This window comes from Lates calcarifer, linkage group LG3 (assembly GCF_001640805.2).
Source record: "Lates calcarifer isolate ASB-BC8 linkage group LG3, TLL_Latcal_v3, whole genome shotgun sequence".
NCBI lineage: Eukaryota > Metazoa > Chordata > Actinopteri > Centropomidae > Lates > Lates calcarifer.
Genome location: NC_066835.1, coordinates 20785976 through 20811608, shown reverse-complemented (window position 1 = coordinate 20811608; position 25633 = coordinate 20785976). Strand labels below are relative to the sequence as shown.

General features: G+C 40.1%; 1 protein-coding gene across 2 annotated transcripts in view; it reads right to left on the bottom strand.

Annotated features, from left to right (window-relative positions):
- The window catches only part of cacng7a (calcium channel, voltage-dependent, gamma subunit 7a), a 35314-nt gene extending 12236 nt beyond the window's left edge, over positions 1-23078 (bottom strand). The window contains exons 1-4 of one of the 2 annotated variants that reach the window (XM_051068919.1): positions 22829-23078; positions 5876-6071; positions 3865-3951; positions 1784-1924 (exon numbers count right to left, since the gene is read on the bottom strand). In XM_051068919.1, the coding sequence (XP_050924876.1) occupies positions 1784-1924; positions 3865-3951; positions 5876-6071 (424 nt within the window). In that variant the 5' untranslated portion in view covers positions 22829-23078. Of the gene's footprint in view, positions 1-1783; positions 1925-3864; positions 3952-5875; positions 6072-18708; positions 18968-22828 lie in introns of those variants that run through there. The other variant, XM_018682123.2, reaches the window with a different exon arrangement.
- Positions 23079-25633: the final 2555 nt, after the last annotated feature.

Sequence of the window (25633 nt, the reverse complement as noted above, 5' to 3'; positions counted from 1 at the left end):
ACTTTTAACAAGCTTGCTTCTCTTCTTCTGCTCTGCTGCTTTTTAACATCTTATTTAAGCCGACGGGTGAGGGAGGAGCTTGATACTGTCACACTGGTCTTTGCCTACACCTCAGTCTTGCTGCCTGTTTATATAGTCCTGAGGAATTATGGGTCTCCAGCTTTCTCAAGGTTCTCACAGTGAGAGTTGTTTAGGCAACAAACAGCATTGATAAGTCAGACAGACAGGACTCTATCCAGCACGCTTTATTTTCTCTGTCTCCTACTAAATACATTTCTGTACAAGTCTGATTTGCCAAATACACATTGAAAGTAACTTAATAGCTGCCTGACAAAGTGTGACTCCCTGTCCTAAACAGAGGAGATAAAGTGAATGTCGGAGTGGATGGTTGGACGTACAGACATAGACCACAGATGACGGTTTGTGCTCTGAATCCAGAATGTTGTTAGGTTTAGATTTCAGACACGATTTGGGTAAAGTTAGGGAAAGTTTGTTGTTTTTGTTAAATACTGAAAAAGTCAATGTGTCCCATCTCATCAAAGTTAGCACAGGCGTCCATATTTTTTTTGTTTGATTCCTCTATTTCAGTATCATTGGTTATATAATAACCAAGCCCACGATCTTCCATAATCTAACCAACTGCTTTGAGCTGCATAAACACAACCATTAAAATGTTAATCATGCTTTCGTTTATAGGGCCTTAATGAAACTTATCATCAGTGAATGAAACCTAATGTGGAAAATGCATTTGCTGATGCAAATTATTTGACATTTTGAATTAAACTTTTATCTTACCTATCTGTAGATCATTTGACTTGCAAATCATTTTCAACGCTTTACTGTGCTTTCTAATGCTTATGTTATGCTTAATGATATTGACTGAACAGTGTTTCAACCATAAACTTTGTTTTTCATACTTTGCACATTTAACTGCATTATTGTCTCGTTCTTCAAGGACAACACACAAAAAAGTGTGAGGTGCTCCAAACTGCTGTAGCTGTAGGACATAAAAGAAAATATTGTTGCAACAAAATCCCAACAGAGCTCGAGGACAATGAAAAGGTGAAAATGTAATTGCAGAAACTGTAACCTCAGCTGTTCTCTAATCTCTGATATGAAGCCTTCCTGAAGACCTTTTATCTGGAGAAACTGGACGAGTTTTAAGTCATCATGCCAAACTGTAAAGCTTGCAATTTAAAGTGAGGCAAGGCTGACCTGAGAGCAGCCCAGGAGAGTTCACAGTTGGGTTTTATCACTTGATCATAAACCTTTGAGAATGGCTGCAGGATGTCCAGCCAAAAGGCAGAAAAATATTCCTCAGAGGAGGTGCATCTGTCCTGATAGTTGGCTGGAGCTCACTTGGTTTTACTCTTGGCATAAATATGCACACAAATCACATTTAGAATTGCTAGAAAATGTTTTTATTCTCCACAGACTCTCTTGCTACAGATTTTCCAACAGCTGTGTGCTAAGGTTTGTCTCCCAGGCTGCTGTGCAATGACTACAAGACACAGGAGAATAATTGGAAAATATGGAAACAAACCGTGACAGAAAAGCCTGGAGTCTGTGGCTGTTTCACAAGAGTATAAAATTAGTGTTGTGTGAGTTTTTGATTTGTTTGCAAACCCTGTCTCCATGCACAACAACAAGGTCTGTATGAACTGAGGACTATTACACCTCATGAACAAGACCTACTGTGCAGGGGCTGAGGATGTTGTCTTTAAACTGAGCCCATTAAAGACCCTCACACTCACAAACAGGTTTGTAATGTTCTGCGCGTCACCTGACAGTATGAAGAATATTCCGGAGACAAAGGCGAGGATGGTGCGCTGTGGCCGGATGTGTCCGATGTTGCTGATGACGAAGGCAGTGAAGACGAAGAGCAGAGAGACCATGGGGAAGGGAGTGGCAGTTCGAACCATTTCTGGAGGACGGGGAGGATGGTGGGAGAGAAAAGGCACGATTCAAAACACAATCATGCACAGATTAACATGAGAAAAACGTTTGAATAAATAGAATAAATCTCAAACTTGGAACTTTGAGAAACTTTCCAGTGCATCATAAACATTTTATAATGATATCAACTTCTTTCTTGAGTTATTCCTACAGTGTTCAAATAGTTGATATGGAAAACCATGCATATTAAGTTTGCCTGTGTTAGTGAGTAGAGTTGTTTTTATCCAGACTGAAATGTGTAGAAAATATGTTTATATTGAAAAGCCATCAATATGGCTGTACTGTGTTAGTGCTGTGTTTTTACAGTGTTTTAAAATGATTCCCCTTCATTATGATCAAAACCACCAAAGGAAATAATCCCTCACAGGACCTTTGTACGTAAATACTGTGCATGATCAAAACCTTGTTACTTCACCTACAGTATCTACAGTACAGTATCAGCTGGTTTGGCTCTATTTCCAAACTTCAGGGAATTGTTACTTTTTGCTGTGAAGCTATGAAAGCACTGGAACTCACTTTAGCATATTTTAGAGGAATTGTGGCCAAGTTCAGCAACAAGTTTGTTTTTTGGTCTCCTGGGGCAGCAGAGTAACCTATAAACAACACTGACACATTGTAATATCAAACAGTGTTGGAAAAACACTGATTTTTAACATGAAGCTGCTTTAATCTGTATTTTTAACAGATGCACGTTACCACGAGGCTCGGCTGTATGTTGCTTCCCAGTGAACAAGTAAACAAGAACGAGTAAATGTTGAAAATTAGAGAGAAAATTAAAAATTAAAATTAAAGAGAAACCCCCCCCCCCCCCAAAAAAAAAAAAAAAAAAAAATATGGTGAGAAATACATGTACCCAGGTATCAGCTAAACCTCCACTGCATACTTACAACCAGAGGTCTACTGGAGCTCACTCAGGGTTATGCTGAGCAAGGTGGTGTATGATTTATTCAATAATCTCTCCCACCATGCCACTCCGCTGTTAGGACTTGTGCGTCTACCTGAGGACATTTATCTAGCATTAAATGGACCAAATGTCTTCCCCCCCTCCGGTGTCTCCAACAACAGTCTGCGCTTCACTTCAAAGAGACAGAATGAACCGTGAAGGGGAGAGCACTTTGAAGCCAGTTCACAGTGTCAACATCTTAAATCATTAAAATAGCTCAAAGACAAAATAGCTCTGTGGGGAACTTCAGCATGCGCTCGACATTAATTTACTGTTTGACTGAAAAAAATATGTTCAGTATACACAGAGTCTCTAAAAAATAAATATGGTTCTTCTCTGGTTCTTTGGGAAGTTCTGGGATAACCTTTTTGTATTAAATAGAAAGTTAAAGTAAACGGACTACAAAATATTTATCATGTGTGATATTTTACTTCATATTTTACTTTTCTTGAAATATACATTTTTTTTCCAGATTTTAGCACAATAAAATAAACTAATGCAATGTGTTTTGTGACAATGACTGTGTTTGTACTTAAGCAAACATTTTTGGAATCTGTTGGCAGGTGCAGGTGGTGGCCTGATGAGACAATCAGTGACACCTGATGCCTATTAAGTTTGACCTCCATTTCCTGTGTACGACAGAACAGTTTTTCTTCTTTTTGATGAAATAGAAATATTCTAGATATATCGTGCATCACTTTATTTTTTTAACATTTCTTATTTTTGTAGATTTTAACACTACTTGGACACCACTTTACAGTAATGTGATTACTTTTCTCAGTAAAATGCAGTGTAAAGGATTTGTTGCAATGCATCTTTGGACCAACTTGTGGGCACGTTTAGGGTTGAATGTGGAATAAATAGAAATCATTTTTCTCAAAACAGGTATGAGTGAGAGTCAGTAATGATGGAAAAATAAATAGACATGTATGTATGTATCTTATCCCTGGATGCACACGACTTACTGAGTATGTTGGCTGTATTTTCTGTTGTGATCTCGATCTCTGGCTCAGTGAAATATTCGGACGCCACACATCTGCCCTTCTCAGGTCCTGAGAGAGAAGAAAGTGAACAGAGTGAGAAAGAAAGAATGAAGAAAGATGAGTGGGTGATTGGGTTGAAATTATTTAGGTCACAAACTGTGAGGAAATATTTGCACATGGAAATAAAATGTAAGTACACACACACACAAAAACAGAGGTTAAAAAAACACAGAGAAAGGGCAGACAGCGAGGCCAAGTCTGAGCGACGGGGGGAGACAAAGAAAGAAATTCAGAGAGGATGAATGAAAAGAGAGGTGAAGGAGGGTAGAGGGACCAAGAAAGAGATGATGAAAAAGAAAAACAGGGAAGCAGAGAATGGAAGTGAGAGAAAAAGTGAATTAGAGGCAGAGGCAGACGGAGGTCAGGAGTTTCAGGAGAAAACAAGGTCTGAGCTGAAAGAGAGAGGAGCTGAATACGGACACGACGATTAACCTCAGAGTGTAGGCACAGAGAGAGAGGGCACACACACTCAATACACAAAACACAAAACAGACAACAACACATGAAAATATCTCAACTGAACGATGCATACATGCATGGACAAACATGATTTCTCTCTCGCTTACACACACAGATGTTGGTCTCTCTCTATAATCCTTTCCCTAGCCCCTACACTAGCCTTAACCATCACAATGAATGCCTAACCATAACTACTCCTAACCTACACCTAATCCTGACCTGAACCGTAAAAGGAAATCTTAACCATCAAACAGCTGTGGAGACTGGTCAAAATGTCCTCACGACAATGGTTTCTAATCAGAATTTGGAAAGGCACTAGAATAACAAGACCATTCAGGAGTTTTGAGGCAACTTGTACTGCTTGGTAGTTTGCAGGTTGTGAGCTTGATCCCCATGAGGTGCACTGAATTTTGAAATGAAATATCCAAAGGAGAGAGTCAAAATATCTAAGACATAGATCTCAGGTGTCTGTTTTCTGGGAATTTCTCTGGGGTATTGAGGTCTGGGGTTCTGGAGATCTGTAGTGAATTTGGAAGACCAGCACCCAAAGTACACGTGTAAATAGCTCATGGTGTTTGAAGACGGTTTGGAAAGTTTAAAGTTGTGAGCTCGATCCTTATGAGGCTCAGTGAGTCCATCACCCAAACTGAAGATTGACAGGTGTTAAGAAAGAAGCTCTCTCCCGTGGCCCATCCCAAAAGAGAGAGAAACAGGGAATTATGTCATGGACAGTCATGAGTGGCTAACATTTTGCTGCAAGATGAAAGTTTTTAGAGAAACATGTGAATGTATAAAGTATGTAAGGTATAATTTTATGTAGTATGCTGCTGCTGCACTTTGTTTCTGCAATGCTGGGCAGACGGCAAGGTCCACTTTTGGATAGGAACACACACACACACACACACACACACACACACACACACACACACACACACACACAAACACACACACACACACACACACACACACACACGGACGTTCCAAATGCCACCAGCGTTTTCCTCCTCTGACCTTTTGTACCAGGCATCAGACAACAGGGAAACACAAATATGGCCGCCTCCCCAGAGCAACACCATCATGACCCGAAACACAGGGACAGCTACTGCAATAAGGACAGTTATTTGTATCTGTGGTGTCCACTGTACTGTGTGTATGAATGCCTGCATGAATGAACACTTGTTGGAGCATCTTGATCTGTAAAGGCAAGATTCAAGAAGAGGCGACTCACTTCTCTATTTGCATACTCTCCTTTGACAACTTATAAAAAGTTACATTCAAAACATATTCACCCAACATTAGATCTTGTGCTGCGGTCACTGGGTTTGGGTCATAATGGTCCTCAAACACCATGAGCTATTTGGTCAGACATTTGAGCCTAAATTCTGAGAACCTCTGAAACTGTACTTTGGATGCTGGACTAAATGTGAAACATCTTGGCATAATGAACAGCTGGTGATGTGAAACTATAACTGACCTGCTACAAAACAGACCCTCCACAGGCCAGAATGCAGCGCCATCTTGACCTCGGTGGTCTGGTTCTGCTGCAGGACGATGCCCTCCTCCATCAGCAGCCAGTAGTCTGTTGACACAGCAACACCCACCAACAGCAGACCACAGGCCCCGAAAACTGACGAGAGCAGCGTCAGAGCCCTCGTACTGAACGAACTCATCTGTGGAGAGGAAGAAAATAATCACACTGATTAGAAGTGTTTGTGACTTATTTCAGCAGGGAGCAGCCTGGACAAAGAGGAGGAGGAAACAACTTTCTTAGATTAAATAAATAAAACGATAAAGGAGGAGAAATGGATAACAGAGCAAAGGACAGTATTCAGTTTATTTATTTAAAGATTAGAGAGGTGGAGAATTTGAAAAATAAAAAATGTGAAAACAAAGAGATGACAGGAAGACAGAAACATTTATTTAATATATTGATTTTTAACCTTTGAAATATGCACAAACAGAGCAGGAGGTTCAAAAACGAGGGTGGGGAACCTCTGATTTTAATCTCTGTTGACTTTCATTGACTCAGCTGTTAAATATGTATGTAACACTGGGCAGGAGAGAAGATGGAGGAAGAGAGGAGAGCAGAAGAGAACAACCTTTGATGAACTGAACCATTTTCATGTTGACAATATCAATATCAACTCAACAAACCAGTTCTCATCATCATACATTTTTTAAAAGTGAGGGCATTGAGCAACTCTTCATACCAAACCTGACGTTTCAAGGTGTTTTTTCTTCACATATCAGGAGACTATGGTTGAAAGCTTTTGCAAGAATCATGAAATGCCTGTAAAACTCGAGGACTGATAGATGTGCTCACACAAAAAGACCTGAAAATAAAAAACAGGGCAGAGAAGGAGGGCGTGCAACAAAAAAAAAATTCTCTGAATTTAAGAAATTTTTCAAATTCAAGAAATTGCTTAAGAATAAAAACAGGCCTAGAGTCAGCATAAGCACAAGCTTCAAATCTGGGAGGTCAAAAATTCTGCAAGATGTAGAAGTCTTCAAGTAAAACTATAATGTAATGAAGGAGGAAGCCACAAGTCAACAGAAACAGGAGAGGGAAAACAACAGCAAGAGTGAACCCTGTGAAAATAAATTCATAATGGAAGAACGAATCAGATGCAAACAACAAAAATGCATTGTAAAACATTATACAGGGGGCAAGATGGTGAATGAGTGTTTACCTTAAACATCAAATAAATGGGAGTCCTGCTTGCTTAGGAATGACAGAATATTACTCATATTTTCCTTTTGGGAGCCACAGTTCAACAATCATTTATCTTTTGCCAAAAACAGCAAGAATCTTGGAAAATTACAAAAGCAACTTGATTGTTGTTCAATTAATGTGCAGCATCTTTAACAAGAAATAAACAAACTAACTAAGAAAGAAAGAAAGAAAAAACAAACATGATTTGGACTGGAAAGGTGAAAAAATACATAATCTAAAACTGCTCTGCTCTGGTTTTCTTTGGCAAATGGCCAGCATTAAATATACAGAGTTTTTCACGAAAGGCTAAATTATGAATGAATTCTGGTATGGTCATAAAATGTTAACCCTAACCTTGCTTGTATCCAGTCAGCAAGACCAGTACGTCTGGCATCCAGGTAACATGCAGTGTAGTTTGACTCTCACTAGGTGGCAGAAATGCTGCCTCTGCCATGCATCATTTCAGCTGTTGACATACACAGAAACATCATCTCTCACACACAGATGCACACAAACACATGCAGCGACTTATCCATCCAGTCAAAATGGAGGTCACATTCACCATGCTGTGGTTTGTGTTGCTGCAGCAGGTGTGAGGCCTCATGGGCTCCACTGGTGCTAACCAACAACCGTAAAAACACAGACCCAAAACACTGCTCTGTGCTGCTCAAACACAGGGACAGAGATCTGAGGACCCTGGGTTTGTTCAGCATTTTGACCTGTGCTATAGAAATACAGTTTATCATTATTATTGATATAGTGAAGAGAAATGATTAAACACAATGTTATTACAAGATCATGTAAATTAAGTTTCTGTCCAGACATTTGATAGAGCTGAAAAAAGATAAACAGCAAAAAAAAAAGAAAGGAAAAAAAAAAGTTAGGTAATTAATTTTACATTTTAAAAACCTCCAGACGGAGCACACAGGGCAGCTTGTTGACTTGTACTGAACTCAATGTGAGAAGAGCCAGATCTGGAGAAACTCCAGAGGCCCAAGTGCTTCAGGTCATTAATGATGGGATGTAACTTTGGAAAGAAGCAAACTGGCTGTTGTGTAACAGACGCTCTGAAGTTTAACAACACATGGCTAAAGTTTGCTGTGCATTAACTCATTTTCTCAGTGGTCCTAAGAATTCTCCCATTGCACAGTAATTTACATTTCAATAAATATGTAATGTATAGACACATTTTTACATTGGTCTCTTTGAAAAGGATATTTACAGTTAAACTGACTGTATTTCATGTATTACTAATAATAAATGACATTCAAAACAGGATGTTGAAGGCGGTTCAGTGCCTCTTAAAATGTTGTTTACGAGGCTGAGAAAGAGAGAAGCAGATAAAAGAGCAGCGGAGAACAAAATGAACTCAGCAGACGAGATCAGAACTGAACAGATAAGAAGCAAAAAGAAAGTCGCTGTCAGGCAGGAAGAGAGTGAGGAGTGACCTCATCACTCAAGTGAGACGCTGCAGAGCACATTCAGCGGTGTCAGAGAGGAATCGCTCACGAGTCACCCGTTACAAATATTTGATATGGGTAAACCAATCAGAAATCCCCTGCACAGACAATGGCAGACATGCAGGTATGTGTGCACATGTGAGTATAGTATCTAGATAAACAAATCCCTCATGTGAAGAAGCATATATACAAGCACACAGATACACACAAGCAGAGGTTCACAGGTCATTAAAACCATTGAGCTTCCTGGCACGACCTCAACCAAAAAACTGTCACATGTTCAAGCTTGCAGTCGTAAATTTTTAAACAGGTAAGAAGGATATGCATGTGTTTGTCAGACAGCCTAACTTGTATCATTTTTTTTTCAAGCAACACGTGAATTTAAAGCAGAGCTCAGTACACATCCCCAAAATATATAAAAACCTGCAGCAGAATCTACAGTCAGCCTGGTGTAAAAGTTTACAAAGGAGGAGAAAGTGCAGGCTCTCTCCTGTCTGCAGAGTCAAACATGAAGACGTCACTGAAAGACATCCAGTGCTTTAGTAGACGTCAGCGCCTCAGAGAGCCACATCCTCTGAAAAAGACAAAGGTGATTTGTGCTTGGCTCGTGTAAATAAGCATCAGTCTTAGTGATGGAAATGTCAGGCCCGACACGAGAGGCAGTCAGACGCTCAGCACTGCTGAGTCAAAACACACAAATCCATCCTCCACTTAGAACAGAGGAGACAGAGCTGAGTACCTGCAGGATGCAGATAACTGTCTCACCCTGTGGGCTCACAGATTGCTTCATTCATGCTGTTTCACATTCTGTTGTCTAACATACATAATATCAAGACTTTCAGTTTTAAGACAGGGCACTGGGGATGAAAATGGCTGTTTTATTTGGTTTGATAATCTTTCAGTGTAAACTGAGTGTAACTACTGTACCTTCACTATGTTTGAAGGAAGTTTAACAACACAACATGCTTTCAATCATCTAATCTTGAGTCATAACCTGAGATGATAGTCACTGCCACTCTGTTAAGCTACTAAGTTACATTTAGCAGAAGTTTAGCTATACTTTAGCTAGCGTCTGTGTCATGATTAAATTTGGCTACTGCCTGGTTTGGTTTGGATTTCTAAATGGACACTTACAGATAACAGCTTGGGAAATAAGTATATTTAGTCTTTACTTAAGCTAAGCTCAGTAGTGGCTAGCTTTAGCTTGATAAATTGCTCTCGTCCTCACTGTCTCTTTGTAAAAGACAGAGGACATGCAGAGAGCCGTCACCTCGCTTTGGCTTAATTTTTAGCTCTTCTTTGTCGTTACTGCAACTTTTAGAAAGATCAGTTTCTCAACATGATGTGTTTATCATGCATCAATGAACAATAAATGGAAGTGCCTATTAACCTAATAACATATTAAATTAAGCTGAGTTTTGTGTACACAAACATATTGTTTTGAGTATGTTTGTATTGAAATGACATCAGTGAGAGATTATTCATTATTCATAAAATCTGCTGACTTCATCTTCAAATAGTGATTTGAACATAGTGTTAAAAATGCATTTTACTATTAATTTCAATGGTCACTGTTGGTTCCTTGCAGACATTATAATCTGAAACACAACATTTCATTGCAACATTCATGTGCTTATTTTATTTTTTGCAGTTTTGTTCTGCCTTAATATTTCCTACATGTGGAGAACCATGTTAAGTGTAAAATAAGAAACGCTTTCTTCTGGTGGATCAGCTGTGGAGTTTAGGTCATACTGATGCTCTGCACATGGATTTTTCTTTAACTGTGGCTTTAAAACTACAGAAAGACGAGAGCCTGGAGAAAATGTGGGTTTGGAGGACAAGAACTGTTGTGATGGGTCAGTGCACCAAGTATTATAGATAGGTCTTGCACACACACACACACACACACACATAGAAATGAAACCAGGCCTGTGTTTGCTGAGATAGCTGACAACAAATGTGCTGGGATGAGGTTCTCTTTGTAGTTTAAGCCCTGAGAAAATAACCACAATTCCCAGGTCGGACCAGCCACTAACTAACTCTGTGTGTGTGTGCAGGGAGAATCCAGGAGCAGGAGCGATGTAATGAATTACAGATGAATGGAGCAGTGGTGCTTAGAAACAAACAGTAAGAGGTAATGATGTGGGGAAGAAGGAGTGAAGTAAGGTGGATGCTCGTGAGGAAGGAGAGGACAGAAATGAGAGTGGAGAAGGGGAGGAGAAGAGAGGAGAGGAAAGGTAGGGTGTGGCCAGAAAGGATGACAGAAGGAGGCAAAAATGAGTGAAGGAAGAAAAGGGTGAAGGAAGTTAGATAGGAAATGAAAAGTACCAGTCAGAGACAGGGAATGAGGGAGGAGTGAGTGGAGAAGGAAGAAGACAGTGGTAGAAGAGAGAGAATGGCAGGAGAACAGACAATGATAAAGGTGGGTGAAGGTGACATCAAAAGAGGGAGGAGAGGAAAGCAGGGAGAGAGGAAGAAATGGGAGGGTGAAGGGCTAGAAGGATGAGGAAAGGTTTGTAAGGAGTATGATTAAGGATTGATTAAAGGAAACTGTAGGGGAGATAATTACTTTATTTCAGTGCTGACGACACTGAGATGGAAATTTCTTTTCAGCGAATGAAAAAGAAAAGTGTTGCCATTAGAAGAGCATGTAATCAAAAGCACGACTGTAATTCTAGCCTTCTGTCTAATGCAACATATTTTAGTTTTGTAGCTCCAAGATCATTTTTGCAATATTCTGTTATTCCCATTCAGGATGAATTATGTGCAGATTCATGACTCAGTGTGGAAACATGTGAATGGAGGAGCAGAGCGGGGAGCTGTCCACCACTGTGGTGCTGAAATCCTCACTACACCCTGACCGCCCTGATTCTCCTCCCCCCTGGCAAAAAAACACTCTCTTCACTCACTCGTTTCCTTTCTCTTTCTCTCTACCAGGGCCAGACACACACTCTTCTTTAGGCTGCCTGACTGGGTAACTATTTTGTTCCGGTTTAAAACTAGAAAGGCCATGTGAAAGTAAATTAATGACTAATTTATGCTTTGGAAATGAAATATATGAGCTTTCAAATTTCCCCTCCTGCTGTTTCCTCGACTGTCCTGTGTCTGTACAATGTTGAAACTAGCCTTGTTTATTGAACAGGTTAAAATACTCATTGTATGTTTACCTGCACCTGACACTGACCTCAGGAGACAGTGTTGTTATTGCAGCTGAGCTCACTTTGTTAGATCAACAAAGATACTGAGCTTAACACAGGAATGTGTTATTAGCATCCTGTCTCCCACCACTGTCCACTACAGTTTCCAAGCCAAACCACATTTATGTAAGTAAACATCTATTATTTACACATTTATTCCTATGCTCCTCTCCAGAAAGTGAATTTCCCCTCAGGAGAGAGGCTTTAGAGAGTACAGAGTTCAGAGGTCATGGGTCAGCTGCAGTGCAGCATGTCGCGGAAAAGACAATGACTTTTATATTGCTCGAGGGCACTTCAACAGGGCAAACGCTGACTGTCTGTGATTTATCTGTGTTCTTGCTGCTGCCTGTCATCTCGCTGTGTATCAGCGTCTGAATGTTTTCTCTGTTAAAGTACGTAAAGTCATTCAGTGTACCATTTTATGATCACAGACCTGAGGCATTGTTAGCCAGTCAGCTGTGGCCCCTCAGCACAGTTTCTAAAAGTAAAAGATGAACATTGCCGAGGGTTAAATGTAATCCACTGGCTTGCTTCTTCATTACAAGGCAACAGGCTCCACACAATACTCTACTAAATTTTTGCTTGGATTCATTATTAATTTTGTTTAATTTTATTGGAGGCTTAGAAGCATCCTCAATGAAGTCCAACTTAATGAATGAGTGTGCGTTGCTAATTAAGGCATTAAAGCTGGGTTTGTCAGAGTAGGAGTGATAATAAGTTCCCTTAATCAGGAGCTCTGTACATACAAATTAATTTCCGGAAATAGGCCATTTACTTAATAAAGAGCCCATTGTGCTGTATAGTGTGAGAGATGGTTTTTATCTACTATCAACAAGCCTCTTTATTGGTGATTATTGTGTTGTGATTGTGTTGGTAAATGTGCATCTCTCACGCCCTGTCTGAGGCACACAAATAAAACGGACCAGACTAAACTCAGAATGGTGTGACCATAATAAGGGTTTCGTGTAGGATATAAAGAACGAGGACACATTAAAAAGTGGTCAATGCGTCATTACGACAAAAAGATCATTGTATAACTTTTACCCCAAAGTAAATACTTTGAAATTTTAAAGGCCCAGAAAACTTAGTTTCTCATTCAGCTTCTCACTATGAGTGATGTGATCCTACTTGAGGACACAATTTCTCCTAAATTAGAACAGTGATACATTTTCTTTTTTGTCTCTGAGCTCTTCTCACTGGTGGGAATGAGGTAACATTACATACTTTACATATTTTTGAATCATCTGATGAGAGTTGGTGGATTGATTTCAGTTAAATCTGACCAAACCACACCAACACCGTCAGGTTGAAGCAGATTAACTGAGTTTAAGGGCGTTAAATTCTTCATAACTAAGTTATAAGTTTATTTCTTGCTTATTTTAGACATTGAATGTTACAGAGAAATACTTAGGATTTCACTTTTGTTTTCACCGGTTTTCATTTTAACTGAAGATAAAATGGCTTGTCAAATTATTCCAGTCATTAAGATAAACCACAGAGCTCTAAAGAAGTGCTACAGCTACGTCATATCTTAAGTAATGTTTCTGGGAATTTCTATCTCACTAGAAGCAAAGACTTCTGTAATTACCAGACACAAGTGTTTGAAAATGTTGCAGAACTCCCCATTTCCCTAATACCATCTTCTGTTACCAAAACTCTCTGACACCAAAATGAATCGCCGTCTAACTGCATCTCCAGCTATCGAGCTCCACGCATGGATCGCAGTCTTGGCTCCCAAAATTAGGAAGTGGTGAAGAAATAAAAAAAGTGAATCAGATGAAACAGAGATGAAAGACTCTGCAGCAACGACGGGTCAGTATGGAGCAGCGCAAAGCAACTGCTGAGCACCACGAAACTACACGTCCCATGGTGCCGGGCGGGGCTCCACAGATGGCGTTCCCAGGTTAGCCTGCTATCGTTGGGGTGAGGGGCGGAGGGTTGTTTTCTGTTGAGAAGGCAATATGTCCCTCTGTCAGCAGTGAGAGGCTTGTGCCAACTGGCAGGAAAAGAGATGGATATTTAAAGATGGGAAGAATGGAAGACAAGATGGAGAGAGGAGGGGGTGACAGAGGGAAGGACAGAGGGTAAGAATAAAGAAGAGAACAAAAGAAGAAGAGGGAATGTGGGGGGTAGGAGGTCAGATCTCTCTGTAGGTTAAAAGAACTCCAGATTAATTTGTAAAAGGGAATAAGGAAGGAAGGGGTAGATGTAGATGTGAATGCTGTAAGACACTGAAAATGGACAAAGGGATTATGGAAAGTATGAATTGAATGCTAAAAGCAGTTAAGTCAGGAGAAAATGAAAAAAGAAAGAAAGAACCAGGAGAAAAGGGACATGGGAGTAAAGAAAGAGGAGTGAAGGAGTATGTGCTATTCAAGAAAAGACATTTGCTACTTAAATGCCAAAAACATCTTATCTTTTAAAAATAGCATCAAAATTCTCTAGACGAGACATTTCTAGGAATGATGCTGAGCCACGTTCACGTCTGTGGGAACCGCAAGAAGACTCTCATTTCTCAAAGCGGTACTTAAGACGATGAAAGCTTTGGGAAACAAACCCTCGTCTTATAGTCTGTAGAACGACTGCTGGACTGATAAAGATAATTAGCTTATGCGGCGGGTAAGGAAACACACACACATGCACACACACTGGAGGAAATGAGGGAGGGCTGTTAGTGTGCTGAGGAGAGGTAGATAAAGGAGAGGGAGAGATAAGCAGAGATACAGTGAGAGAATAACAGGGGAGGGAGAAGAAAAGGAAAGACAGCTTACAGGGAAAGACCTTGGCCCAAAAACTGAGGAAAGTCCTTGTACCACACACACACATACTTTACGTCACACACACACATATGCAGCAGGGCTGGCAGGCAGGCAGTGTAAAGTGTGACACATCCTACATGCCTGTGCATGTGCACAGCAGTATTCACACACGTCTCCATTCACCTTCAGTTTGAATGTTGTATAATTTGAGTACAGGGTCACATTTGGCTTTGACTGGCCTGAAGGGGAATCAACCTTAACTGTGCATGATATAAAAACTGAAACTGTATCACTGCTGATGGGCGGAAACCGAGCAGCTCCAACATGTCCGATTATCTGGAAAAAAGCAGCTATTTTTAACTCTTGACTGCTGATTTTTTATTTGGTTTTGATTCTCAGCTTAAACCTGAAAGGATGTGACCCAGTGACTGAATCTGGGCCAGGCTTTGACTATTGCTTACTTCTAATAAACGGTCAACCACTCTGAAATCGGACAGTCTACAGCCGACAATCCCATAAGCATGTCCACTTTATGCAGTGACTGATCAGTGACTGACTTTTCATCATTACTTTTGTTGTTGTCATTCACTCAACTACTTTTGTGAGTTTTTGTATTTCCATGAATCTCACAGAGGAGAGTCTGTGTGAAAGTGTTTTCCCTTATCCCCATTTCTAGGATTAATTGTGTAGAGACAACAAAGACGCAAAAGACACAGCACTTGGAGAGAAATTGGAAAGGCAGTATAGTGCAGGCAAAGGAGGGGATGAGAGGAGGCTTATAGTGTGGCCTTTCAGAGCAAAAAAACACTTTTCTTTTAGATGTGATTGGATGACATGAACCAGTTTTTGATACTAACCCCTAATTCCAGCAAGTCCTTCAACTGTAAGAGCAAAACAGTTTATTATTGCCTTCTAAAAAATCCTTATGAGCATTTTCTGATTCTGCTCCCTTATTAGATGGATGAAGTTGTTTGTCAGTTCCTTTAAAAACCATAACAACTACCTGTGGTAGAAAAGATACAATCTGTCACCTCTGTGGTTACTGTTCGGTTAAGTTTAGGCAACTGAAATAACTAATAGGAAAGATTGTAGTCTCAGTTAAACCAATACTGACAGTTAGCAGGAGGCAGGTTTTTAACAATGGTCTCTGGTGACTGTCAGACATTTATATACCTAACCATCCGTCCCAATGTGCTCCCTAAAAGGCCAGCCATTATACTGTAACTACATTATGCTACAGTCATTATTTGTACAATCACAAGAGGCTGCTTGTCAGAAAAATGTTGCTTGGTTAAGAAAGACCAATTTTATTGAGAACAGCCTCACTAATTAGCAATGTGTTCTGGATGGACTTCCTTCAGTCCCTTTTTGTTGCCTTCTCCTTAATACTGTTATCATAACACAAATGATGAGCCATGTTCTCTTTTTATGTGGTGACATTGACTGCTTCAACAGAATTACACCTTCATTGTGAAACATGATAAGTATATCAAACATGTCAGGGATATAGTGAGAAATTTGGACTTTAATAAGGTTCACGATTGTATCAACTCCAAACTAGTCATGGCCAAATGTCATGCCTAGGCTCAATTTAAACTGTTATATTTAAGTTTCATCAGCAAGTCATTGATTGTCATTGATAGTTTGTAGGATAAGCTGGAGTCACTATAAAACATGAATGTCACCAAATCTGAAATCATGAAGTACTGACATGACAGCAGTAATGTGATGTTATCTCTCTGTTGGACAGATGTCTCTGAAGCACTTTAACATACCCTGAGTGACCCCAGTGGGAAATGAAGCACCAACCCTGCCACTGTCAGTGACTCACACCATCAATCAGCCCTTTAAACAACTTAAGTTAGTGCGTCATTCATTTCCTTTGACCTCGGACAGCAGAACGCTAACTGACGATGATGATACTTCACATTTTATACAACCACTGTGTAATAAATATTGCTGCTGTTAAATGGCTGTATATTATACCTGACCTTCTTACCTCCACTGTACAGTAGATTTTGTCTTGCCATACCTCACTAATATCCCTCTTATATTTTCAAGAGGTCCTTATGCTTAAATTCAGGTCATATTCTACTACAGTGTAAGCATGTGTCAGGTAAACAGGTAAACTCACTTTCTGTAAACCTGTCCATGCATAATTCTGCCTTAGTTTATGATATAACATATTTCACTAAAAGTGCTTGTGTGCATTGCACAGTCAACCATTGTGTGGCAGGAAAACGTCACAGTACTAATGGAGAGCAGGACAACAAGAGTTTTTCTTGTTTTTCTTTAACAAAAAGAAAAATTGTGTTTGCTCTTCTCGAATAGATTCATCTCCTGTTGTCTTGTCAGAGGACTGCTGCCAACTGCAACAGTATGAAGTATGAAATCCCTGATGTTGATAGATGAAGTTTAATTTGGGTAAGCAAGTGCTTTTTTGATATCAATCTTTACGGGAAAGTGCATGTAGCCATGGTGGGAACCATTATTAAGAGATCATCTATCAACACTGTTTACTGTTCATGTCACCTATCCTGGTTCTCTCAAACCAAATGATGTTGCTGCTAAACACCAAACACATGAAAGAGTCAAACTCACTACTGACTGCAAGCACCTTCATCCAAGGCCACAAAGCAAGGTCCTTTTCTTAGTTAGCCTAGTTTTAAATTTGCCAATCTCAGTGGATTAACTCCAACAAGACAAAAGATACCAGTACATACCTTGACTACTGCACTCACACAGTCATCAAAACTGTACATGCATCCTGCATTTTTGTAAAAGCTCTAATATATCAACAAATGTTTAAAAAGCAAACAAACATGGATTCCTCAGTCAGCTTAAGTCCAACACTCAAGGCATCTGCACCGTATTTAATGCTAATCTGGTTACTGCACCACAGCAAACGCTTATTGCTCGTAACACTCACAATTCCCATCTTTAGTGTCTGATGGCTTTAACTCTTCCAATTAGTAACCATGGAAATTTTCCATCCAGCATTACATGAATGCAGCATTAGAACAGTAAATGCAGAGGCTTTCACTAACTAGATAAAGGTAAAATCACCAGAGATTTAATGACTGTGTGAAATTATGATAGACTTGATATTGCAGAATACACAATTGTTCTATCCGCATGTGCTGCACTGATTTTTTTCCTTTCAGGAGGAATACCTCTGCAGATTTCCTGTCTTTAACAAAAGTAGTATATTCACTTTAATTACCAGAATGCAGAGTGGAAACAGCTGGAAAAACATGATGTCCCCCTTTGTCTCTCACTCCTGCCTGCTGTTCATCCCTTTTCCTTCACTACAGTACACACACATTATGTTCATGTATGTAGGGAGGGACACACACACAGGGAGAGAGAGAGATGGACCTAATAAGAAGTGCTGCAGTCTGCTGGAACAGTATCACAGGATGGGTTCCCCAAGAAGGAGCCAAGAGTTTTTACAGCGCGCGCGCGCACGCACATACATGCACGTGCACAAACTCTCTCCCTCACACGTCTGCCTCGATCCTGGTTTCTCCTCCCTACCTCTTCCTCTTTCTCTCTGACCACACACACACACACACTGTAGTGGCACAATCACATCATCCTCGCACACGTTGCCTCACCCCCTCCCCACCCTCCCTCCCTCGCTCTACCTCCACGCGCCGCTGGGAGCGAAGCGGCTTTTCTGTGCCGTTCTCCAGACTGTACTCTGACTGTGCTGTGTTAACGGGGCGCTCCTTCCAAATGCGCCACACTAATCATTGTACAGTACATTCCTCTGCTAACAGGCGAGGAAACAGCCGTGCAGACACACTCATCAGCGGCTGTCAACAAAACAGCGCACATCTCCTCTCCCCTCAACCCGAGGAGGAAGGTGAGGAGGAAGACTTGACGCTCCTCTCTTACACAACATCCCTGGCTTTTTTTTTAGGAGGACGAGGGTAGCTAAAATTTCATGTCAACACACAGTCACATGCATGAGCATCATTTCTCATCCCTGCAGCCGAAACACAAGTCCTGACGTGCGCAACCAGAGAAGCGGAGCTCGCCTCAACGAGCTCCAATAGTGTGAGTTGCCTTAAAACAGATGTGAGAGGAGGGAGGTTAGAGTGAGGTGAAAAGATGATGGAACCATGGGTGGAATGAGGCGCAGTTAAAAATAAGGCAACAGAAGCTTTACTCACCCTGCAGAGCGGAGAGCTGCTCGGACGGTGCAGCCGACGAGATATCTGTGCGTACTGGGAAGCCTGGACACTAAATTTGCAGTTTTCCTCTTATCTCTCTCTCTCTCGCTGTGTCTCTCTTCCTCCCTCCTGCTCTCGCCACACACACACACACTCTCTCTCTCCCTCTTACTCCTGTTTCTCCGTATCTCCCTTCTCCTCTCTTTTCTCCCCCTCTCTCACTCCTTCTCCCTTCTCCTTCTTTACTTCACTCTGCTCTTTCAGCACTGCGGAGAAACGTTTGAATGGGCTTCACTGTAGTTTGGCTATAGGGAGGTGTGTGTGTGTGTGTGTGGGGGGGGGGGGGGTTACAGTGATGTAGGCTAGAGGGAGAGGAAGACACTCGTGCACGCACACATGCACAGAGTCAGCATGGCATATAAGAGCGTGCTGGCTGGAATTGAGGACACATCATGCAGGCTGACAGCATGACTGATTCAAACATACAGCAACAATTAGCATCGTGTAACTCATTAAGGAACAAAACACCCAAACGTGGATCTGTAGAGTGAGTCTGCATTCATCCTTTCTACATAACAACTCAGGAAAATGACTGACAGCAGTGAATAAATCTCCCGTAGAGAGCCAGAGCAAAGAAAGGAACCCACATGGTTTGATTTGGAACAGTTTTGTTTCTGTACGAAGCAACTGGAGTCAAAACTTGTCATAACGTCAGAAAATGTTCCTCTGCATGAGTCAAAAAACTGTTTAGTAGAAATAAATGTGTGGATAATGTGGCAATAACAACTATTTCTTGATAAGTGATATGACACATTGTGATGTTATAATAATAATGATGACAAAAAATGTGTAATGTAATTTGTCAGTAAAATGAATATAATAAATTACATCTCTAATGTGTTTGTTACCACATGATAAGTTGAACTCCAGCATGAAGAAATAATTGTTAGTTTGTTGGTTACTGAATTTAACATCATGATTGATTAAAAGGTACCACAAAATTAGCATTATTACACTAATTAATAATCAAAATATCTCAACATGCCTCTAGGGTTTATCTCTCTTTATGAGAGATGATGACGTTATTCTCATGATAGTTACTGACAGAATCAAATAAATCTATGGAGGTGTGAAAAGAATCTACAGCACAAGAGTCTGAGGTATTCACAAAGGCACTACTGGTTCACTGGACAGTAAAATGTGATCAACTGTAAAAAAGAAAAAAAAATGGGGATCTGTTATGATGTGTTTCAGTTCAGTGAATCGGACTACACAATCAGAGCTGTGGTTCAGAGATTGATGGGTTTGGTTTTCTGTACATGAAAACCATGTAGCGCTCAGACTCAGGTGACTGGTGACAGCAGATCTGGAGAATTTCCAGTTAAAGTGCTTCAGACAAATCAGACTGGACAGCCCAATGTGTTAAATAACTACAAACATACTTACAAATATGTTGTCAAAGAAATGTAATAGCTTGACAGCAGGTCAGGGTGAACGAGTGGATGTACACAGCACAGGATTCAGGTTCAGCCTACTAAAACACTTTCTCAGTACTTAATTATTGGAAAAGTGAACACAGCCAGTCTCTTTAACTATTTTAAGGTTTACTCAATACCATTATATTTCTCTAACCCTACCCAAGAGCCAAAGTGTACCCACTGAATCAAAATCAGTGATTTCACAAAAACAATTGCATTTTAACTTAACAATTTCAAACACACAGGAGACAGAGTGAGAGAGAACAGAATGTCACATATTTTCTTGTAAAAAATGTGTGCCTATGTTTCCCAGTGCTTTTGCATGTGATATTGTTTGTGTGCATGTGTGTGTGTGTGTGTGTTTGTCTGTGTGACTGTTATGCCTCCATACCCTCTTTCACGGTTGAGTGGCCCCATCAGCCCCTGGCGACCCACAGACTGATACAGTAGGCTGTGTTGCCCTGTGACTCACTCTGTGTGTTTGTGTGTATTTTTGCATATGTGTCTGTGCGCAAATACATGGGCAACAAAGGAATTCATCCCACCTGCCAACACTAACCAAACACACACACACACACACACTATTTGCGCAGATATCCTTATTAGGACATTGCACTGACTTCCATTCACTGTGGGCAGCTTGAACCAAACCATAACCAATTGATGCCCAACCCTAACCTTAACCAGGATGTCAAACATTAAATTTTCAATTCAGTCTCACAGTAGTTTGTGAAATAATGGTTAGGGAAAGATTGTGATCTGGTTTATCACAGAAAAAGGTCACAATTACTTCAGAGACACTGATTTTAAATTTAACCAAAACCACGATGTATTATGATCCTTAACTAAAGTGCTTTTGTTGCCTAAACCTAACCACAGGTGGGACTGCTGCTTCAATTAATGAATGTACTGCTTCATTCAAAAAATAATTACAACTAAAATACCTACGTTTGAATGTCATACTCGCTGTCACAAATATAATGGCAAATTTGTGTCCATGTATACGAAATCAGTAGAATAGAATAGAATAGTACTTTATCGATCCTTGACAGGAAATTGCTTAGTTACAGCAGCAGCACACTGACCAACACTAAATTTAATTTAATTTAAAGGGACTAGTGAAACCAAGAAGAAAGAAAAACAAGGGCCATACAAGATATTAATTAAGATTACATTTCAACTGCTGCGAGCTTGGGTTGGACTTTTTGCCTCATTAGAACTGGGTTATCTACAAAAAGACATACACAAACAGACAATCCAGAAAATAGACCAGTATTTGCAAATATAAGCTTCATTGCCTTTGGTTTGTGTTAGAGATGAAAACAACTGGCTTTAAAGAATGAACAGATGTAAGGGTGAGCGTTTGACAACTGAAGCACAGATATAGCTATGTACAGTCATCCATTACGGTGCTCTGCCTCTACACTCATATTTAAGATCTACAAAAAACATTTCCTGCAGGACTAATACAGCATGGATGCAGCTAGAAGACTCTGCAATGACACACACTCGTGTGTGAACCATCATGCAAGATCTATAGCATTTTGAATTAAACATATTGCACATGTCTGAGTCTATACATCATCATTCTTTCAAGTGCAACGAGACCTTGATGTGTTCTGACACGTGCCATGTGGGCTCTATAGGGTACAGAGTCAATGGTAATCTCATTTTTCAGTACATGTTGACGCTTTGCAGCCACTAACCTACATTCTCACACGTTTCAATACGATCTGCCTTCAGAAAAAAATGATCAGTTCAGCCTCAAAATGGGTCGTCCCCATCAGGTCGTCCCCTTCAGGTGGGCTCTCATTCCTCAGCGTCACAGGACGAGCAATCTGCTTCCATTAGTCCTGTTTCCAGGGGAAAACCATAAACTTCTAATCCTGGGCTGAAAAAATGTGTGAGCTAGTGGGAAGATGGTTTTATTATCTGCACAGCTCAGGCTGCATGGAAAGTTTTGTCTGTTTGTATTTTAAAGGTGTTTTATTTTCTTTGACTAATGATTGGGAGGTGTTTTTAGAATCTGGGAATTAGAACTTCAGTCAAAACGCTCAGGTCCCTTTAACATATTTGCTCACTTTTTCTTGCTTTGATGGCCAAGTCATTGATAGATATGGTAATTTTTCTTATCTGCAACAGTCTACTCTGGAGTACCACAAGGGTTGTGTACGGATGTATGTAGAACCACACAAAAAAAAAATGAGTATTCAAATTGCTGTATCTACTGTCTGTTCTAGCTGTAATTTACATCTTGTACTAATGTGCATTCAATAGAGCTTTAATGATATGCAATACTGACTATTATCTGTCACATATGTCCTTTGACCTTTCGTAATATAAACATCAATAAATTGGCTACACATACAAAATATCCTGCACAAATTAGCCTCACATTCACATTCACATTAGGAAAGTGCAAACAACAATTAAATTCAAGGTGCAAAATACCTATGAATGCCTGGACACACCCACAAAATGGCGGCGTCCAGTAAAGCCACAAAGTTTCCACAACCAAAAGATATGATAGGACCAACTGAATCTCAGTAACTTCGTGACAGTGAAAGACCCATCAGAAATGTTAACTTCTACTGTTAACTAGATCTAGAAAGAATGAAAACAAGTCTAAATAAATGAATTACCTCGCTCTTGGAGCCGTAACGACCGTCGCGCACTCCAGGAAAATCCAGGGACACCAAAGCTAGCAAGCGTGGCTAATACAGATTCTAGCACTGCATAAACATTCAGTTTCAACACCTGTGCTTACAGCGGTTAGCTGATTTTAACTGTATATCCACGAGTTTCTTCTGCTTCTCGCTCGTTTTACATCCTCTACACACAGAGGAGTGTTTGTTTTCATCTCTCCACACGCAGCGTAGAACAACGTCTCTCCCTCGCTCCCAGAAACACCTGGGCAAAGTGGGTGGGGCTACCTGCCGTCAGCTGATTGCTGATCGGTCAGGCTAACATAACTGTCCTTTTCATTTAATGTGCGCTTTGTGCAGCACATTGATCAGAAGTTTTAAAATGCTTTGAAAATAAAGTTGTTTTTTTTTACTTGATTAAGAAGCAATATCCTTCAAGAAATTCTAGTCATCAGTTTTAAACCATGTATAGTTTCTACATCGTGGTTACTTTCTGCTTCACCGCAGTGAAAAACACATTTTAATATGGAGAGAAACTTGGCTTCCAAGTGAAAACACTTCTAATGAGGCCCAGAACAGCAGAGGGTTAAGGAACCTCCTGCCATTTATGGAGTAATGTGTGACTCATAATCACAAACATAGTAATAGCGAGGGAGCACATGGCCTATTTAACTGGTTATTCCCGAGTCAGGCCAACTGGTCCTCAGTCAAATTGCCTTCTGCTGCCACACAGATCAGGGAAAAAATAACTACTGATGCATCCATCAGACTTTGCCACACTTATACTGTTTCTCAGCTGCTCTAAATCCAAAGTATATCAATAGAAATTTTCACACTGGTATTACAAGGTATATAAATATATTACCCAACCTGCTGTTTGTAAGTAGTGTTGGAAATAGAGAGCCTGTTGCAACCAAAAACTGAGGACTTAAATCAGAGACAGTGGTGTCATTATGTTCTTTCTTTCTAGGATTCAGCTGTGAGTTACTGGATGGGAGAACTTCTTTGCTTTTTACAACAAAAGTCACTCAACATAATCAATTTACATTGCAACCGTGAGCATTAAAATTGTCCTCCAGTTATCACAGACTTCAGAGCAAATAAGAGGAGCTTTACACAAAAAGAGCAAATTAACAGAAAGCAGATTAATGATGTTTATTTGATTTATTTGAAACAAAATTTGATGGCAAATATATTGTCACTACAAATGTGACAGAAATAAACAATAGTGATGCTCATTCTTACAAGGGAAATAGTGCAGTGTGTCACATTCAAAGACAGCATATCACTTGATGCAAAATACTACATGTTCTATTGTTTGACAATTCTGTGAATATTCTCATTCATCCAGGTCATAGTTATCCAAGGAAAGGTTTAATCGAAAGCAACTGGACTTAGTTATAGTCTAGAAGACGTTTCACCTCTCATCCAAGAGGCTTCATCAGTTTGTGTTCGCAGCTGACCAGGCTGGGACTGGTCCAACTGATTTTTGGTGTGGAAACCCAAGTATTTAACCTCTGTGAGGGGCTTTCACCAGACCGATGATGTCATGGCTCTTTTGTGTTCCATGTGTCAACGACAGTCGTTAGGTTGACAGTCGTTGGTAGAAACCTGAACTGATGAAGCCTCTTGGATGAGAGGTGAAACGTCTTCTAGACTATAACTAAGTCCAGTTGCTTTCGATTAAACCTTTCCGTGGAGTTCTATTGTTTGCTGAAAGGGCACTGACTCCTTTATTGATTGCTTGAGAACAAGAGTACTTATCCCTCCCAGTTCTTCTTTTCTGTTTCAGCACTGGATTGAAGGCCCCAGTAATGTAAAATGCTTCCATATTACTTTCCTCAAGCTTTCTGTTTTACAGTAAAAGAAAAGGGGTTTCACTGAGAGCAACAGTAAATGTAACTGAATCAATACTAATATCCCCTCAGAGAGGCAGAAGTCTATTTTAAAAGGCAAAATGATAATCAATAATTATAGAAAGGGCAGAGTTCAGAGGAGGACACTGAATTGGCTCAGGGGGAATCTTAAAATGGCTATTCATAATCAATATGTGGATTGATCCAATCCCAATAAAATCAGAAAAAGTGAGCAAAGTCACTTAAATGTCAGCATTTGAAGTATTTTCTGGCAAGACACTGACTCACAATGAGATACAACATCAAACTGACCTGATGGTTAACATGTATATGGATCATTTTTATTTTTTTATATATTACCATTTATTTTGGAGTACTTTGTTTGTCTTTTTGACCTTTTAAAAGAAAATAAACATACATATAACTCTGTTCTAAGAGTGCTTCAATGACTTTATTTTGAGAGTAGTTGGAACCTGCTGAAATGCAGTTCAAACAGCACCAACATTTGACGCAGACATCCAGAAAACCTTGACTTTGAAGCTACATTTATCCCAGCTGTAACCTGAACTTCAAGAGGTTATCTACCTGCAGATGTACAAATCACTGCTCGCTGATTCTCAAGATAAAGTTGGTGTCTAAAACACAGTGTGATGGCTCATGAGTTTGCCTGGTTGGTTGGTTCTTGCTGTTTTCTAGATAATTGGTAAGTGTGGCCATTCAGTGCAGCAAGGAGTCCAGTGTTCCTCAGCCTCTCACAGTTCCACTTGATTCACATCCAATTTCCTTTCACAGTTTCAGGACAATAAAAAGATGTTTCACAGTTGCTTTTGAAACACACAACTACTTATTTCTACAACTACATGTTTTTATTTGTCATTGCATATAAAGGCTCACATACCAGTCATGACAGCTGATGAACAGAAATGGGTCAAGTTCCAGTGTTTCC